This window comes from Pseudorca crassidens, chromosome 3 (genome assembly GCF_039906515.1).
Source record: "Pseudorca crassidens isolate mPseCra1 chromosome 3, mPseCra1.hap1, whole genome shotgun sequence".
Lineage (NCBI taxonomy): Eukaryota > Metazoa > Chordata > Mammalia > Artiodactyla > Delphinidae > Pseudorca > Pseudorca crassidens.
In genome coordinates, this window is record NC_090298.1 from 52,781,919 (window position 1) to 52,802,424 (window position 20,506).

A 20,506-nucleotide genomic window follows, 5' to 3' on the forward strand; every position below is an offset into this window, starting at 1 on the left:
GGGGCGAGGGAGCTGCCTGTATATAATAATGACACGTTATAGTTCGGTCAAGTATTGATCTGCGATGCTCGAGTCATTCCTTCTTCACAGCTCCGCACCAGCAGGCCAGGCCTCTTGGTTCCCCAGTCCTATCTAGTATAAAGACTGGAAAGAGCTGGGTCTCCCATGTTTACAGGAGCACAAGAAACTGATCGAGTGGAGGCCGGGAAAAAACTCGATCAAAACCTTGCCAGGGAGAAGTGCAGCAGGAGAAACAGCCTCAGGTACCCGTGAGCCCCAGGCCGAAGCCCCGCGAGATCCGCCGGGTTGCCGGGGAGACGCTTCCGGCTGGCGCGCGCAGCCCTGGGAGCAGGGGAGTTGTGAAATGGACGGCTAGACCTGCCCGCTGCCGTGAATTCGCTAGCGGGGGCGCGCTCGCGGCCGCGCGTTCTCCGCTTTCCCGGCTTCGTCGCTGACGCGTCGTAGACGTTGGGGAGGCAGGCAGCTGCAGCGGGGTCGGGATGAACAGCGCCGGCTTCGGGTTGGGCTTAGGCTTCGGCCTCACCCCTACGGCGGTGATTCAGGTGACGAATCTGTCGTCGGCGGTGACCAGCGAGCAGATGCGGACGCTTTTTTCCTTCCTAGGAGAAATCGAGGAGCTGCGGCTCTACCCCCCGGAGTAAGTGCTCAAGCTCGGCTGGGGGAGGGGCGCGGGCGCCAGAGAGACCTCGGGAACCAAGGCATGGGGGAGAGCGCGGACGGGGGCGCGCGGTGTCAGTCACGTGACCGCCGGGTTTACCTTGGTGCCCATGTTTGATTAGGGCACCGCGGCCCGGGCCCCACGCTCCTGCTTTCCTTGTTAGTCGTATTTAGTGGGTTAACCTCTGCCCAGAACCCTTACAGAGGAGTTAGAGAGGTTGCCTTTTTCGTGCTTTCCGGGCTATGGTCGCCGCCGGGTCCTCGAATTCAGTGCCCTTCCTCCCCTTCTTTTTTTTCCCGAACTTAAGATGGCCGCAGGTGGGCCCGCGGTAGTCCTCATGGCAAGCTCCTGATAGCGTTTTTGCAATGGCAAATCGCGGAGACTGCGCCTGATAAACTGTCCAGTTCTTAGTGCCTCAGTGTCGGACCGTTGTTGCTGACGGGGAAGTGTGCAGCTGATGACAGATGGAATTAGGCCTAAATTTGTCCCTAGGCCTGTGTTCACAAATTTAGCATCTTCTTGGTTCATTTAACCGAGCCCATCCATGTTGTTAAAGATCATGTCTGTTCACCCTTTTGGCAACGGATTAAAATTTCCTCCTAGAAGGTCACACTGTCCTAAACCTTTCAGAAAAAGTAATAGTCCGTACAGATTACTCCTGCTGTATACTTTTAAAAGTCCAGATCTGGACTGGCATTCACAGTTCTCAGACACTTCCCGAGTAGTGTATTTTGAAGTAGTATTTCCCTTGTACAGTACTATCTACTCACAGAATTTGTAAGGGGTTTGAAGGTTGTTTACTTTCTTACAGGCATAAACTTTTAAAGCCAGAGCTTAGAATATGAAAATTCTCAGTATTTTGTTCATTTTGTCAAAATCCTTTGAAGGAAGGGATAGTAGTTCCCCAGGATTTTTCTCCTTTTTTAAAAATTTGTATTTGACTTTTTGGTTTGTTTCATAGTGATGCACGTAGACCTATTTTTTTCGGTTTTCTCTCTGTAAGTATATTGCATTGTTACTGCATAGATATTGATAAAAGTTGGTGTTTGGATTTTTAAATTTTACTTAAGTTTTTCTTCTCATTTTTGTTTTGAAATATTTCATGTATACAGAAAAGCTAAAGAATAACTCCCATGTTCCCTTCATCTGCATTTATAGTTTGCCGCAGTTGATTTCTGTCTTTGTGTCTCCCCCTCCCTCTCCCACCTACACACACAGACACCCCTACAACCCTCCCCTCTCCCATGCTTTTAAAAGTAGTTGCAGACACCATGACTATTCATTCCTCAACACTTAAATGTGAATCTCTTAAGAAGTACATTCTCCTGCATTACCACAATGCTATTAACACATCCAAGAAGTTTAACATTGATTAAAATATAACATCTGAATTTCTTCAGTTATACTGATAACGCCTTTTTTCCATTTTCTTTTTCTGATCTAGGATATAATCAGATCACTCAATGCATTTGGTTATCTCTAATCTAGGACAGCCACCCCTCCACCCTCCCAGTCGCCTTTTATTTTTTTTCCCAGTCACCTTTTTAAAAGTTTTTCATGACATTAATATTTTGTCTTGTAGTTTGTGTTGTAGAATGACTTATCTGGGTTTATATAAATTGGTTCTACATGAATAGATTCGGTAATACAGTTTTGTCAAAGATGCTTCATAAGGGCATGCACAGGTATCTTTACTGACTAGCCATCCCATGTATAGCTTTGAATATCTTATAACTTTGAAAGTGCTTTCAGCTATCTCTTCATTTAAGCGCTCAGAACATTTCTTAATAATTGAGAACTGTTTGGAGGAGTGCTGTATTCTGAAAGAATTGGAATCAAATAGTAAAATATTTTGTACATGATTGTAAACTAACCTTGCTTTCAAGGTTGTGATAATAAGGTGTCTCATGGGCAGAAGAAATATATCACAGAATATTCTTCATTGCCAACGTAACACCACTTACATAGTTGAAAAGTGCACTTGGGTGGCAATATGCTGCCAGTTATCATCTGACATTTAGTAATGGGCTGTTTTTTGAAATCAAATATTAGTTGCTTGGAGTTTAGAAGTCAGAGAATAAAAAAGCTCGTCACTTAAACAGTGCATTAATATAGAATTATTTTGTCACAAACTGTAATACATTTTGCAAAATTGTAACATAAATATATAGGCGAGGCAAAATCCTTGACCAGTTTTTCTTAAAGGCAGTCAGTGCCTATTCCTGTTTTTCACAAGTATTTACATGCTTTTCTAATGACATGTTTTCTGCTTGCTCTGTAATGAAGTTGTCATAACCTGGTCCTTATATTAAAGATGTGTTTGCAGATTTGGGCCGAAATGCATAAAAATGCAATAGTAGTAGTTGTATTGAAGACAGATGATTCTATTTTGCAGTGTTGTGGAAACAGTATTTTATGATTAATCTTTGGAAGCTGAGTAGAAATTCATTTGTTTTAAATTTGGAATGATATTTCTTTAATAGAATGTGAGAATAGTTTCTCATTAACATTTTAAGAATTTGGTTGCTAATATGAAAATTCAGATTTTTAAATTTATTTTTTTTTTGGCATGAGGCCATGATTCAGTTTCTTTTTAAACATTAAGAATTGGTGTAAACATTCACTGTAAATATTAAAAATTCTTATTAGTGCTACCAGATGATAAATATCCAGAGTTTCTGTTTTAACTTTTTACTCAATAAGGGAATCTCATACATCATGAAAACCTTTTTACAATGGTAAGAAATCTTTGTTGTTTTTTCAGTAAGCTTTTCATGGAGGTATAAGGAGCAGAAAAGTGCAGGGATAAGTGTATACAGCTTGTTGAATTTTCACAAAGTGAACACATCCAGCACCCGGATAGGATTCTCTGTGCCCTAGGAGTTCTCATCTCCCCCCTCAAGTGCATAATACCCCTAGGGTAATCCTGGCCTGATTTCTAACATCAACACTTGTGGGTTTTTCTTGTTTTTGTTTTTTTGCTTGCTGGTTTTCTTCACTTCTCTGGTCTTTAAAAGTACTAATAAGGTAAAAGCTGTCAACTAGCTAAAATTAATATAACCAATATAGTCATATCAGGAGAAATAGAGAAAAAGGTACACTGGCAGTGATCCTACCACCCTATCAAAACCTCTCTCCAGTCCTTTTTACATGCATTTAGTTTAATATAGTGTAATCAAAGGATTTATACACCGTTACCGTTATACCACTCAGCCTGTGGTAAATTTTTCATATTGTTGTGTTTTATTTATTGTAATATTTAAAGGGTGATGTCTCAAGTGTGTATGTGTGTTTGAAATTCTGTCATTGAATTTTAGCTAGAAATATTTGAAGAATGTGTATTTTTGATTGTCCACAGTGATTGGAGGGCCTCTGGCATTTAGTGGGTAAGTGTCAATAATTCGTAAGGAAGTCTTACAGAAGGGAGAATTGTGGCATCCAGACAATCACTGGAGCCCTACTGAGAAACCCTGTTATACATTGTGTCAGTTAATATTTCCATACATAAAGCTATATACTTTGACCATGTTTTGCATTGTATCTTTTTTGATAGATCCTCAAGGGATGTATATTAATATAATAAAGTATTGGACATAGTATTACCACATTGATTTTTTAGAAGATTGTACAGTGCCATCACCATGTTTAGTGAAAAATAAGGTAACCAGTTAGGGTCTAAGAAATTTAACTGGTGCTCAAAAAGTTGGTTCTGTGATTTCTCCATTAGACTCCCAGTGAGAAATTCTGATTTGTTTGAAAAGTGATTGTAGAAGGTTTTATATTTAAAGAAATAAAACAAAACTTGAAAACTTGATTCAACAAATGGGGTCAAAGTAAAATGTGCTGTGTTTGAGTACTGTTACTTTCTTTAGAGGCATACATTTAGACCAAATGGAATATGTAACCCCTTTTAAAAATTAAAAGTGTAGGTCAGAGTTAAATTTGAAAATGATAATCCTATTTAATTTTTTAAAAAGTAAATGTTATTTAATAGCCTAGATATACTAGAGAGGAAGATCTAAATATAAGATTTGGTAATATACTGATTTATAAATCTGTAAATACACATTTGTTTGCTGAGATATCTATATTTAGGCTTGCCACTGTATTATTTTAGCCTATAATATTCAAAATAAAAGTGTTACTGCCTCTCCTGAAAAGCTCATATGTTTACATTTTTTATAAAGTAAATACTGTGTTGCTTTTACTCTCTATTTTAAGGAAGGTAATTGGAGATGAAGATGAAAAAAATTGCTTATAGCACTAGGATCCATGCTCTTACTATAATGCTGTTCAGAACAGATCAGCATCTTTTAACCAGTTTTTGGGCTTCTCAACTCTAAGTAGTGTGTGGTTTACCAACCAGGCTCACATTTCTTATTCCTGTGGATGTTTTAAATTTGAAATGATGTGGTTTTCAAGTAGGGATATTTGGAAATGTTTGTAGTTTTCAACAGTGATGATTTAGGTTTCCATCCTTTCACAAAAGGATCTGTCAATTTAGGAAATACAGTTTCAGTGGTGGCTTGTCAGGTTCTTCAAGTGCTAAAAGAGAGTATTCTTGTTGAAATTGCTAGGGCTTTAGTTGTAATCACAGATTTTTTTTGGTTGCAAAGGGCAGAAACAGTGTTACCTAATCTAGCTCAAGAAGAGACATTATTAAAAGAAAGAGATTTCCCTGAGTAGAAGAATAAAGACTTGGCCTCGTGGGAGCTGGGACTGGGAACCAGAAGGGTATCAACATCCAAGGCGACTATCTGCCTCTTCCTGTCAGGCTTTATTGTCAGCTCAGTTTGTTTCTGTGTATGTGCTCAATTTCTTTTCAGACGTATTCTGTACTCATGTGGCATCTGGCCCAAGCCCTTACTCTAAGTGACTTTCAAGTTCATTTGGTCAGGCCACCCAAATTACAGGTTTCGCGTTAGCCAGTGAAATAAGCCCTTGTGTCATGTGGCTGATCAGTTGTGTTTGAAAGCTTGAAAGATCTGTTGAGGGTTTCACATAAGGAAACTGTGCTGAAAGTATATAGGATGTATTGGTAGCACATATAGGAGGGGGTACCTAGTCACTTTGATATTTTAAAATGGCTTTCCAGAAGACTTCGAAACTTGAGCCTTGAAGAAAAGTGGAATTACTGTTCAAAAAGGCAGTAAGAGAGCACATCATAGCCAAATGAAACAACATGTTCAAAGATGGCCCAGATGGTTCAGGATGTGTTCTGGGAACCACAAGTATTTTTATGCCTGGATTTTTTAAATGATGAAGCAAGAAAAGAAGGGTGTCTGAGGAAATTTAAGCAGTTGCATGACATGAAGAGATTTAGGGTTTAGAAAGATTACTCTAACAGCTTTTGTGGAAGATTTTTAATAAGGAGGAGTTGAGATTGGATGCAGTGTGATTAGTTAGGAGCCATTGTAGTAATCCAGGTGAGAAATGATAAGGGCCTGAATGAAGGCATTGATACTGAGAGTGTTGAAAGAAATTAATGTGACAACTATTTGGGAGGCAGTCTTCAGAGGATTTAAAGACCAATAGGATGAAAAAGAAGGAAGGGTCATGGATGGAAACAACCCACAAATCTCAGTAGTTTGATAAAAACAAGATTATTTCTTATACTAAACTGGTGGGGTTGGGGACTCTACTCGTTGTAGTCACTCATTCTGGGATGAAGCTGGTATATCAGCCACCCATCTCTTTGATGTTGCTGGTCACTGTGGCAGAGAAAAAGAACCGAGCAGTGGCCCTTAAGGCTACTGAATAGGAACACATGTCAATTATGTTCACATTTAATTGGCCAAAGCAAATTGCACGGCCACACCTAACTTCAAGGAAAAAAGAAATAGAATTTTATTACGTAGCCAGAAGGAGATTTGGAAATATTTGGTGAACAGTACTAATGATGGTCACATTAACGACTTCCGGATTTCTGACTTAGATAATGTGGTAGTATCTTTAACTGAGATATGAAATTAGGACAAAGGGCAGGATTGGTGCAGAAGGAGGGTAATGAATTTAAGAATAAGTTCAAGGGTGGGTCCTGTGACTGACAGATCACCGTGCAGTATGCCAGCAGGCACTTGGATCTGGGAATCTAGAGCTCTGGAGAGGCCTAAATTGGTGACTTGGTAATGTATAGGTGAGTTAAGTCTGGATGCAGATGTGTTTACCTCATGGCAAGTACAAGAGCTTGACTTACATATTGAGTAGGGGGAGGTTGTTGGAGAGGACTGGCTTGAAGCCTGAATCAGATGGCCTTAGGCAGGAAAGAATTGAGTTGGGTTGGGTGAGAAAGAGGTAGAGTTTTACTTTTGCTAGCCTGACTAGTTATGTTAATAATATATATAGTTTAAAGTTCTAAATGCAAATATATTTTATTATCTTAGTGTTTGGTTAATATCATAAATATATTTAGCTGTTAGCAAGCTGGATTTGTTGCTGTATGTAATTTTTAATTAAAAAAATGAATATGGAATTACAAAATAAGTAGTACATTAAAGTGGCTTTAAAATTCTTGATTAATTGAATAATTAAGGTTGCATGAGATTTGGAATTAGATGATTAGACATTAAATCTCATCTTTGCCATTTACTAGGTCTAGGATTATGGTGAACTTCCTTGACCTGTTTTGTAAACTAAAGTAAATTATTGTTGCTGCACAATGCATATTTAGTACTTTTCAAGTGATCTTTTTTTAGTGTGAAAAACTTAATATTTTAAAGGATTGTACATTTATGTTAAACATTAGCTGTATATTTAGTGTCTTTTTTTATTTGCTAAAGACAATTACAGACTTTAATTGAACATAATTATGGGCAGGTTGACAAAATGATCCTTTATGAGGATAGTGTATTTTGGAATCTAACATGATGGATTCATATTGTGGAAAAATTGCTTTTATCTGTGCCGTGTCTGGCTTCTTTTTCCTATAGTCCTGCCTAGATTAAGTCTAGTAGGATTTATAAGAGTCTTTGCTCTTTTGCATATAAAATATGTAAAATTTTGTTTGTAAAAGTTTTTGTCTGGAAAATCACAATGCTGCCTAGCCTGAAGTAGGCCAGTATATGCAAAAGACCTTGATTTTAATTCCAGGTTATCTGATTGTTTCTAAGACTGTTGTGAAGTTTTTCGTGATTTAAATGCCAGGAATCACATTAGGGAGGGTTGGAAGTAGTTAGAAAATTTGAAGTCTTGAGGATTGGGGCTTTTTTATGAAACGGGATTTTGCCTGTTGATGATGATGCACTGATTGGACATCCTTGGGTTAAGTCAGCTGTTTTCACATTTCACTCAGATTAAGAAGGCATTAATTTAAATTTCAGGTTTTTAACAAATAAGGCTATAGGCCTGCCTAGATGTGCCTTCAGTCATTGCAGCAAATCACCATTAAAAGACTAAGTTCTGCTATTTCATGTCTTACTGATCCTTAGCAACAAAAATTCCTGTCTTGATTGTAAGATTATGTAAAGATATAAGTAAGAAATTTTAAATGAAAACCAACCAAATGTTAATTAGTTCAATTGTTTTTCTTTTTATCTTGCAGCAACGCACCTCTTGCTTTTTCTTCCAAAGTATGTTATGTTAAGTTTCGTGATCCATCAAGTGTTGGCGTGGCCCAGCATCTAACTAACACGGTTTTTATTGACAGAGCTCTGATAGTTGTTCCTTGTGCAGAAGGTTAGTATCTCACATGTTTTTTTCAGTTATTTTAATCTCTGTCCTGTCTGTTACTACCATTGGCTTTCCTAGAAATTGGCAAGTAGATATGGTGTGTGTGTGTGTGTAAGAATGAAATTTGGAGGTGGAAAGGATTTTACGTAATAATAAAATATATTAAAATGGTTAATTTATTACTTATGTATATTTGAGATTTTATAGCTAAACATTTAAAAATTTATAAATTACTTGGCTTCTTTGGTTTGCTTTGACTTTCTGTATTCAGTTTGCAAGTTGTAAAGAAAGCTTTTTGAAATTAAAATATTAAGTTGGTAGAGGACATTATTTAAAATGTGTAAATAAGTAAGCATTTGCCCCTGTGTATACCTATTAAAGATATTGCATAAATAAAAACAGTGTACACATTTCACACAAATGGGGGTTAGGTAGTAATTATGTTTAAGAACAATATTCATAATTTAAGCTTTAAAGTATCTTCTTAAGGTAATTTACCTTAATTGTTACTGAGACCATTATTTTACATTCAGTGTAATTTGCTGTGCAACTAGAATTTACTTTTAATTTTGCTGGCTTTTTTTTGCGGGGGAGGGAGGGGTGGTGGTGGTGGTGATTAATTGAAGAAAAATCATGGAAAGCAATTTTCCAAAGCCTCCATCGAGGAAATAGTTGTTGAAGGTGGAAACAAGGCCAAAGGCCTTATAGTAATTCGTTAAATTTTATGACATAACCTGCTTTAAGAGCTAATTATTATTAATGCCTATTTTTTTAGTAACTTCTATTTGCAGAGCCATTCACATTCATTATACTAGGCTGTGCTGAATTTGACAGTTCTGGTGTGAATTAACTTTTATTCAGAGCACTGACTATGACATGTGTACATGGATTTTAGAATTGGGTTATTATAATTTAAATGTCTTTAAAATATATTTTCACTGGTGGCTGGTGGTAACTGTTTTACAACATAAAAATTTTACCTGAAACAATTTAAGGAGCTTTCATATGTCATGTTTTAAAACTTTTTTTAGAAACCAGGCTCACATTAAAATACTGTATAATAAACAGTTTGCTGCATTTTCAAGGTTTTATGCATATTTCAGAATGCCTGTTCTGGGATGTCAGAAACATTAGTCAGATACAGTGAGTATGACTCTGATATTTTTGATGTCCCAGAATAGGACATTCTGGATTTTTTCAGATAAATTTGAAAGTATTTTTCCCATGTCTAGGGGTTAGAGAGGGGTAGGGAGAATAAAATAAATAATAGCGAATATAGTAGAATAAATAAAAAATGAATTAAAGTTAATTATTTGCTAAATCTATCTTTATCTACTAATCTTTAAGGGGACAATGACCCCAAAATTGGAGAACAAGGTGAGAAAAGAGCTGGTAATGATTTAGTTCTGTATACCAAGTTCATACCAATTTCATACCAAGTAAACTACATGGGAAAAAATAAATCAGGTGGAAGTTTTACTAAATGGGAGTGTTAATTGTATCAAAAAATTATGCCACCAGCAGCACAGTATCTTCTGTGATTTTAGCTTATTATTGAACTGGAAGGAAAAATTTTGTTAGTGTTGCTCTGTTGGAACCTTGCTATATTCCCATAAAATTTTTCATATATTGAGAAGTGACCATGGTTTGTCATAAATGTTCAAGATTATGGGCATGTAGAGGTTCCTTTTTGTTTGTTTGTTTTACTTGATAGAAATAAATAAATGCACATTTATTATAATGGCTTTTGAATATTTTTAGTATTAACAAACAGACAAAATTTTGCTATTTTTGAACGTGAAAATTCAAGCATATTTTTATTCCAGTTTAAAGTATTTTAGAACACTAACCTATAAAATAATTTGTATTGGAAAAACATTCAGATACACATTTTTCATTAAATACAACAAAAATGAATTTATAGAACATGAAGAATGTCACAGTGAGCTGTTAAAAGATCTGATTATGCACTGCAAGCAAAGTAATAATGTATTGTTGTGTTAAAAAAGATAGCAAAGTGAGTTTGAAATAAATCAAAGGAAAGAGTTCCAGTGGAGTAAGTTCTGTAAGAGGAGATGTGCTGTAAGCAGTCTTCTGTTTACTTCACTGATTGTATTCTTTCCTTGATGTTATAGAAACAGCATTATGAAAGAAGTGAGAAAACCATAGAAAAAAATTGTAAGAAGTTTTTTTCAGTTTCTTTCAATTTGCTGTTTTTTTTAATGCAGACAGTAGTACTGTGAGATCCTAAGCCGTTTAAGTAATGTTTGATGTGTAATAGTTTCGTACATATTAAGCATTAGCTATTGTTAATAAAACATGCCACTTCAAAATAAAATATACTTTCATTATACTCGTCCAAATATGACCTCTTTTTGTTGTTACGTGCATCTCAGATTTCTTTTTATAAATGTTAACACTTAGAAAAAGATAAGGTCAAACATAATAAGGGTGTCAGCCTAATCATCAGTCATAAGTTTATGTCCACATTTTCTGGTAGATGGATTTTGACTATTAATTTGGTTTTGTATGTTTTCTCTATGTGATATTTGTGCATTATTAGATGACTAGACTGGCCAAGGCAGACCTGTTACACTTGCCTGAGTTAGGCATTGTTTGCCATGCCACTAAACCTGCCGTCAAGTGAAACCTTCATTGGGGAAATGAGATCGGAGTCTGAACCGCAGAAGATGGACGCCCTGTCTCTGTTTTTTATTGTTTTACTTTAATTTCATTTCTTTTTCTTTATTTTGTCCCTTTTTTTTTTGTTTTTGTTTTTGTTTTTGTTTTTGTTTTGTTAAATCTCTTTCACTTTAACTTGTGAGCTGGTTTTCCAGTTCTTTGTAAATGGTATTCCATTAAGGGTTCATAACATTGCATTGCAAATTATATTGGGAGATGATTAGTAGAGCTCATCCTTAACATAAAAGAAATTTTCACAGTAAATTAGGATATGGTTTCGTGAAGCTCAATGCTAGTCTTAATTGGTGTTTATAAACTGATCAGGTACATTTTGTTCCCAAAACACTAAAACACTGATGAGATTCTTAGGAACACGTTTTGATCTCAGTGTAACATTTTTGCAGTTTTCTCCCAAGTGTGCATCTGTCATAAAGACCAACTGATAGCTTCTAATTTTCGTCCTCCTCCCTTAGAATTTTAGGCATACAAAATCATCAAGGAAAATAAGTAAATTTCTTATAACATTCTGGGGGTAGAGGACAAGAGGAGACTTTTCACTTTTATGATATTTATTATGGAAAATAGCATTTCTTTGATTTGAAAACACTTTTAATTGCCTACGTGGGGAATGGATATTTGAGAAACTGTTGAATACTTACACTTGTGTGTGTATTTTTTTGCTTGAATTTTTTTGTTGAAAAATGTTCAGAGATTACTAGTTTCTAAATGGATTCTGAGATTAGGATGAGTGAGAGACATTGTTTTTTCTCTCAGTTGTCTTTGATGAGTACAGTTTGGGAAAAATGCTAAATGCTTATTTGTTTTATACTTTTATACACTCTGATAGTATTTGGAGGGTATATTTGGTAGAATTTTATCCTGAAAATTAAGCAATGGAACTTTTTTCTTAAAGTATCTTTAATGGTAATTAGAAAAGTAAAAAATATTGTGCTTTTAGTTAGACTTAATACTTATAATAGTTTATTATACTGTGAGAGACAGTGAGAGGCAGACAACCTCCTGATACTATTTTTAAGCCAACACTGAATGACTTTATTATGTTAAGTAATCAACTTTTGGCCTGTATTGAATACCCGTTTTGTTTGTGTGGTCTTTCATGTGGATAGTTTTGCTTATTTAATGGACAGGTAATATTAAATTGGGGACATTACTAGATTGGAACTCTTTATTTGTTTTTTAGGTGCATAAATTAGGGTAGTGAAGCATAGGGTTTGTACCTTAGGACCTCAGTTGACTTATCAAGATGTGTACAGGTTTTACAAATATTAAAAAAGTAATACTCATTTTTAACAGATAAAGCAGGTCTGATAGTGATGTAAATAGTATATGTGAGTATACAGATAAATGTCTTAATGCTAATAACTAATAAATACAAAATAAATTACTGTTATTTGATGTCTTCAGTAAGGCCTTCCTGCCTTTTAATCTTAATGCATGTTAAAATCAGTGCTTATGCAGAATTTACTGAAATAATAAAATGACTTTGTTTTTGAAATTAGTAAATTAAGGTAATATAGCCTTAGATGTTGCAAAGCTTAGAAATAAGTAGGCATTTGCTAAAGCTAATAAAATGTGATTTCTGTATTTCTATAAATAAGGTGTAACCACTACTTAAAGCAAGTTTTAAAATTCGTCTTGAATTCCATCCATGTTTAGAAATATATTCAGATAATTTTTTTAGAATTTATCCCTGCACATGTGGTTGTGTTAAGTTGAATTTTTACCACTGAAACCCCACATGGTGCTTTTTTGAAAATTTACTCCATATGCTATTTTCAATTTGGCGTGACTTTGTACTTTAAATTACTTTTGAAGAATTCATAATGGAAACGTGTAGCCAAATACCACATAATTATGAGTAGTTCTGAAATTGCTATATGTAGTCAACTTTTTAGAAATTTTCTTTTTGGGAAGGTTGAGAGAAAGGACCAGAAAAAATGTGTGAAAGTCCCAGCCCTTATCAAAATTAATTGATTAGAATTCAGTAATTAAATGTGGCAAATTGATAGACTTAATTCAGAGTAAATTTCCTTTTTTTTAGTCGTAGGGATTTCTTTTTCTTAGTGTCTAGGGTTATTTTAATGTTATTGTTGTTGTTATTATTAGGCACTTAGGACGCTTATAAGCAAGACATTTAGGCATTAACCACCCCTCTTCAGATAAGTATACATAAATTGGTTCTAAAAGTCAGTAATATAAGAAGTTTCCTGAGACTAGGGAACTTTTTTTTGTTAATCATTTTCAAAAATGTTAGCAGTTTCCCAAGGCATATTCTTTGGAACTGGATTCTTTTAGTCATCTCTGTCATTGTTGGTGAGATGCCTTATTAACTGAATGGGTGTAGGCTTCCTTTCCAATTGAAGCTGATTACATGTGGTAGGCTTTTGTTTTTTTCTGTCTACTTGAAATTAAATGGGATCTTTTGGAAGGTTATCAAAATTGTTTGCATCACAAGTAGGTAGTTTCAATTAACAGGATAGGGACACTCAGGAACAGATTTCAATTCGCACATATTTGTTTTTTTCTTTTTCTTTTTTTTGACTAATTTGGTTATTTGCCATTTCTGGGGATTAAACTTTAAAAAATGTTCTTCTTTTCTGTATCTGATGTTCTGTGTGCTATTAGTGATGCAGCCAACACGAACGGTTGTCATGTGTAACACAACTTTCGATCACCGCGAAAACACCGTCCTGGGAAAGCGTCCATGCTTGATATCGTTTGGTTCATGAACATTAAGTTTCCAGTACAGGTGACCCATAGCTCAAAGTGTTAAATAATTGTCTACATTATTCAATTTTTAAAATAATATTCCATTAATGAGATTGTTAGTCTTTGAAGTTTTGCTCACTTTTATTTTTCCTAGTAGAGCAGGGTAAAAGGAAAGACTTAAGTTCTTATTTATTTCTTTATACGGATCTGATAGATAGATTCATTTATTATTATTATTTTTTAAGTGCAAGGGTAATTGTAAAATCATAGTATAAAGTTTGTGTGGTGTTTCTGCTTTCTTTAATGTTTGGAACTTGCCTCTGCAGGTAAAATCCCAGAGGAAGCCAAAGCTCTCTCTCTATTGGCTCCTGCTCCAACCATGACAAGTCTGATGCCTGGTGCAGGCTTGCTTCCCATACCGACTCCAAATCCCTTAACTACAGTAAGTATGATACACCCTCTTCTAAAGGGAGTGATCATTTAACTGTGTAATTGGTTGAATAAAGAGCTTAGAAAGTTTTTTTTTTTTTTTAAGAGCTTAGAAAGCTATTTCTATTTTAAGTATTTGTGTTTTTAAATGGAGAGAATTCGAAATATCTGCGTAATTTTTTCCCCAGGTAACTGACTTGAACTGCCTTTTGGAATTGCTTATGAAGTAATTGGGGATTCATTTAAATTTGAAAATTGAGATATATTATTCATTAGAAAATCAGTTATTGAAATTCAGCATTTTAGATAGCATAGGGAATTGGAGAATCTAGGTAACTATATTTCCCAGTTCAGGAGGACTAAATCCATTTGAAAAATTTGAAATGATTTACACCGTTGGTAATGGGAAAAATATCTCAGAGAAGCATTTGTCTGATACTGAGAAAAATGTAACATGGTAAAAACATGGCAAAAATATTTTTCATTAGCAGAATTAAATAGTAATTTAATGCCTCATTTGTGATTTCCAAGTGGTGTCAAAAAAAGATTTGCTGTTACTGGGTTCTTGGTTTATATAAAAGATTCTGGTCATTTATTTTAAATAAGAGTCATTTTTCTTCAAAAATAAATCCAAGACAAATACAGAACTCACATTAATTGAAAGCGGTGTTTTACTTTTTGGTACTGGATTCTTAGGGAGTGAACCAGTAAACTTTATGATTATAGTTTATCCAAGTTATAAAAGTGCTTTTTGAAACTTGGAAGTGCAAAATTTTAGGATTTTCACATGGCACTATTCTGCTGGAGACCTGTATTGTGATCCATGGGAGGAAAATGCCTTTTATTTTTTATTTTATTTTAATATCTTTATTGGAGTATAATTGCTTTACAATGTTGTGTTAGTTTCTGCCATATAACAAAGTTGTGTTAGTTTCTGCTGAATCAGCTATACGTATACATATATCCCCATATCCCCTCCCGCGTCTCCCTCCCGCCTTCCCTATCCTACCCCTCTAGGTGGTCACAAAGCACGGAGCTGATCTCCCTGTGCTATGCGTCTGCTTCCCACTAGCTGTCTGTTTTACATTTGGTAGTGTATATATGTCAGTGCCACTCGCTCACTTCGTCCTAGCTTACCCTTCCCCCTCCCCGTGTCCTCTATTATCTACGTATGCTTTATTCTGTCCTGCCCCTAGGTTCTACAGAACCTTTTTTTTTTTTTTAGATTCCCTATATATGTGTAAGCATACGGTATTTGTTTTTCGGTTTCTGATTTACTTCACTCTGTATGACAGACTCTAGGTCCATCCAGCTCACTACAAATAACTCAATTTTGTTGCTTTTTTTTTTTTTTTTTGCGGTACGGGCCTCTCACTGTTGAGGCCTCTCCCATTGCGGAGCACAGGCTCCGGACATGCAGGCTCAGCGGCCATGGCTCACGGGCCTAGCCGCTCCGCGGCATGTGGGATCTTCCCAGACCGGGGCACGAACCCGTGTCCCCTGCATTGGCAGGTGGACTCTCAACCACTGCGCCACCAGGGAAGCCCTCTATTTTGTTTCTTTTTATGGCTGAGTAATATTCCATTGTATATATGTGCTGCATCTTCTTTATCCATTCATCTGTTGATGGACACTTAGGTTGCTTCCATGTCCTGGCTATTGTAAATAGTGCTGCAGTGAACACTGTGGTACATGACTCTTTTTGAATTATGGTTTTGTCAGGATATATGCCCAGTAGTAGGATTGCTGGGTCGTATGGTAGTTCTATTTTTAGTTTTTTAAGGAACCTCCATACTGTTCTCCATAGTGGCTGTATCAGTTTACATTCCCACCAACAGTGCAAAAGGGTTCCCTTTTCTCCACACCCTCTCCAGCATTTATTGTTTGTAGATTTTTTGACGATGGCCATTCTAACTGGTGTGCGGTGATACCTCATTGTAGTTTCGATTTGCATTTCTCTAATGATTAGTGGTGTAGAGCATCCTTTCATGTGTTTGTTGGCAATCTGTATATCTTCTTTGGAGAAATGTCTATTTAGGTCTTCTGCCCATTTTTGGATTGGGTTGTTTGTTTTTTTGATATTGAGCTGCATGAGCTGCTTGTATATTTTGGAGATTAATCCTTTGTCAGTGGCTTTGTTTGCAAATATTTTCTCCCATTTTGAGGGTTGTCTTGTTGTCTTGTTTTGGTTTCCTTTGCTGTGCAAAAACTTTTTAAGTTTCATTAGGTCCCGTTTGTTTATTTTTGTTTTTATTTCCATTTCTCTAGGAGGTGGGTCAAAAGTGATCTTGCTGTGATTTATGTCATAGAGTGTTCTGCCTATGTTTTCCTCTAAGAGTTTTATAGTGACTGGCCTTACATTTAGGTGTTTAATCCATTTTGAGTTTATTTTTGTGTATGGTGTTAGGGAGTGTTCTAATTTCATACTTTTACATGTAGCTGTCCAGTGAAAGATAAGGTGACCATATGTGTGTGGGTTTAGCTCTGCGCTTTCTGTCCTGTTCCGTTGATCTATATTTCTGTTTTTGTGCCAGTAGTATACTATCTTGATTACTGTAGCTTTGTAGTATAGCCTGAAGTCAGGGAGCTTGATTCCTCCAGCTCTGTTTTTCTTTCTCAAGATTGCTTTGGCTTTTCGGGGTCTTTTGTGTTTCCATACAAATTGTGAAATTTTTTGTTCTAGTTCTGTGAAAAATGCCATTGGTAGTTTGATAGGGATTGCATTGAATCTGTAGATTGCTTTGGATAGTATAGTCATTTTCACAATGTTGATTCTTCCAATCCAAGAACATGGTATATCTCTCCATCTGTTTGTATCATCTTTAATTTCTTTCATCAGTGTCTTATAGTTTTCTGCATACAGGTATTTTGTCTCCTTAGGTAGGTTTATTCCTAGGTATTTTATTCTTTTTGTTGCAGTGGTAAATGGGAGTGATTCCTTAATTTCACTTTCAGATTTTTCATCATTAGTGTATAGGAATGCCAGAGATTTCTGTGCATTCATTTTGTATCCTGCTACTTTACCAAATTCATTGATTAGCTCTAGTAGTTTTCTGGTAGCATCTTTAGGATTCTCTATATAGTATCATGTCATCTGCAAACAGTGACAGTTTTACTTCTTTTCCAATTTAGATTCCTTTTATTTCGTTTTGTTCTCTGATTGCCATGGCTATAACTTCCAAAATTATGTTGAATAATAGTGGTTAGAGTGGGCAACCGTGTCTTGTTCCTGATCTTAGTGGAAATGGTTTCCGTTTTTCACCATTGAGAGTGATGTTGGCTGTGGGTTTGTTATATATGGCCTTTATTATATTGAGGTAAGTTCCCTCTATGCCTACTTTCTGGAGGGTTTTTATCCTAAATGGGTGTTGAATTATGTTGAAAGCTTTTTCTGCACCTGTTGAGATGATCATATGGTTTTTATCCTTCAATTTGTTTATATGGTTTATCACATTGATTGATTTGCATATATTGAAGAATCCTTGCATTCCTTGGATAAACACCACTTGATCGTGGTGTATGATCCTTTTAATGTGCTGTTGGATTCTGTTTGCTAGTATTTTGTTGAGGATTTTTTCAACTATGTTCATCAGTGATATTGGCCTGTATTTCTCTTTTTTTGTGACATTTTAGTCTGGTTTTGGTATCAGGGTCGTGGTGGCCTCGTAGAATGAGTTTGGGAGTGTTCTTCCCTCTCCTGTTTTTGGAAGAGTTTGAGAAGGATAGGTGTTGGCGTGTCTCTAAATATTTGATAGAATTCACCTGTGAAGCCATCTGGTCCTGGGCTTTTGTTTGTTGGAAGATTTTTAATCACAGTTTCAATTTCAGTGCTTGTGATTGGTCTGTTCATATTTTCTATTTTTTCCTGGTTCAGTCTCGGAAGGTTGTGTTTTTCTAAGAATATGTCCATTTCTTCCAGGTTGTCCATTTTATTAGCATATAGCTGCTTGTAGTAATCTCTCATGATCCTTTGTATTTCTGCAGTGTCAGTTGTTATTTCTCCTTTTTCATTTCTAATTCTGTTGATTTGAGTCTTCTCCCTTTTTTCTTGATGAGTCTTGCTAATGGTTTATCAATTTTGTTTATCTTCTCAAAGAAACAGCTTTTAGTTTTATTGATATTTGCTATTGTTTCCTTCATTTCTTTTTCATTTATTTCTGATCTTATCTTTATGCTTTCTTTTCTTCTGCTAACTTTGGGGTTTTTTCTGTTCTTCTTTCTCTAATTGCTTAGGTGTAAGGTTAAGTTGTTTATTTGAGATTTTTCTTGTTTCTTGAGGTAGGCTTGTATTGCTATAAACTTCCCTCTTAGAACTGCTTTTGCTACATCCCATAGGTTTTGGGCTGTTGTGTTTTCATTGTCATTTGTTTCTAGGTTTTTAAAAATTTCCTCTTCAATTTCTTCAGTGATCTCTTGGTTATTTAGTAGTGTATTGTTTAGGCTCCATGTGTTTGCAGTTTTTACAGTTTATTTTTCCTGTAATTGATATCTAGTCTCATAGCGTTATGGTCGGAAAAGATGCTTGATACGATTTCAGTTTCCTTAAATTTACCAAGGCTTGATTTGTGACCCAAGATATGGTCTATCCTGGAGAATGTTCCATGAGCACTTGAGAAGAATGTGTATTCTGTTATTTTTGGATGGAATGTCCTATAAATATCAATTAAGTCCATCTTGTTTAATATGTCGTTTAAAGCTTGTGTTTCCTTATTTATTTTCATTTTGGATGATCTGTCTATTGGTGAAAGTGGGGTGTTGAAGTCCCCTACTATGATTGTGTTACTGTCGATTTCCCCTTTTATGGCTGTTAGCATTTGCCTTATGTTTTGAGGTGCTCCTATGTTGGATGCATAAATATTTACAATAGTTATATCATCATTTTGGATTGATCCCTTGATCATTATGTAGTGTCCTTCTTTGTCTCTTCTAATAGTCTTTATTTTAAAGTCTATTTTGTCTGATATGAGAATTGCTACTCCAGCTTTCTTTTGATTTCCATTTGCATGGAATATGTTTTTCTATCCCCTCACTTTCAGTCTGTTATGTGTCCCTAGGTCTGAAGTGGATCTCTTGTAGACAGCATATATATGGGTCTTGTTTTTGTACCCATTCAGCCAGTCTGTGTCTTTTGGTTGTAGTATTTAAGCCATTTTAGATTCAAGGTAATTATCAATATGTATGTTCCTGTTACCATTCTCTTAATTGTTTTGGGTTTTTTATTTTAGGGCTTTTCCTTCTCTTGTGTTTCCTGCCTAGAGAAGTTCCTTTAGCATTTGTTGTAAAGCTGGTTTGGTGGTGCTGAATTCTCTTAGCTTTTGCTTGACTGTAAGGTTTTTAATTTCTCTGTCGAATCTGAATGAGATCCTTGCTTGGTAGAGTAATTTTGGTTGTAGGTTTTTCCCTTTCATCACTTTAAATATGTCCTGCCACTCCCTTCTGGCTACCAGAGTTTTGCCAAAAGATCAGCTGTTAACCTTATGGGGATTCCTTTGTTTGTAAATTGTTGATTTTCCCTTGCTACTTTTAATATTTTTTCCTTGTTTTTAATTTTTGATAGTTTGATTAATATGTGTCTTGACGTGTTTCTCCTTGGGTTTTCCTGTATGGGACTCTGTGCTTCCTGGACTTGATTGACTCTTTCCTTTCCCATATTAGGGAAGTTTTTGACTATTATCTCTTCAAATATTTTCTCAGTCCCTTTCTTTTTCTCTTCTTCTTCTGGGGCCCCTATAATTCGAATGTTGGTGTGTTTAATGTTGTCCCAGAGGTCTCTGAGATTGTCGTCAATTCTTTTCATTCTTTTATCTTTATTCTGCTGTGCGGTAGTTATTTCCACTAATTTATCCTCCAGGCCACCTATCTGTTCTTCTGCCTCAATTACTCTGCTGTTGATTCCTTCTAGAGAATTTTTAATTTCACTTATTGTGTTGTTCATCATTGTTTGTTTGTTTGTTCTAGGTTCTTTTTAAATGTTTCTTGTATTTTCTCCATTCTATTTCCAAGATTTTGGATCATCTTTACTATCATTATTCTGAATTCTTTTTCAGGTAGACTGCCTGTTTCCTCTTCATTTGTTAGGTCTGGTGGGTTTTTACCTTGCTCCTTCATCTGCTGTGTATTTCTCTGTCTTCTCATTTTGTTTAACTTACTGTGTTTGGGTCTCCTTTTTGCAGGCTGCAGGTTTGTAGTTCCTGTTGTTTTTGGTGTCTGCCCCCAGTGGGTAAGGTTGGTTCAGTGGGTTGTGTAGGCTTACTGGTGGAGGGGAGTGGTGCCTGTGTTCTGGAGGATGAGGCTGGATCTTTTCTTTCTGGTGGGCAG

The 20,506-nt window shown here is 35.8% G+C and overlaps 1 protein-coding gene across 8 annotated transcripts in view; it reads left to right on the forward strand.

Moving 5' to 3' along the window:
• The first annotated feature begins 344 nt into the window (after window positions 1-344).
• SREK1 (splicing regulatory glutamic acid and lysine rich protein 1) overlaps window positions 345-20,506 on the forward strand; it is a 53,178-nt gene continuing 33,016 nt past the window's right edge. For 2 of the 8 annotated variants that reach the window (XM_067730849.1, XM_067730853.1), the window contains exons 1-2: window positions 8,220-13,799; window positions 14,086-14,201. In XM_067730849.1, the coding sequence (XP_067586950.1) occupies window positions 14,139-14,201 (63 nt within the window). In that variant the 5' untranslated portion in view covers window positions 8,220-13,799; window positions 14,086-14,138. Of the gene's footprint in view, window positions 659-8,219; window positions 13,800-14,085; window positions 14,202-20,506 lie in introns of those variants that run through there. The other 6 variants (XR_010941975.1, XM_067730847.1, XM_067730846.1 and 3 more) reach the window with 6 other exon arrangements.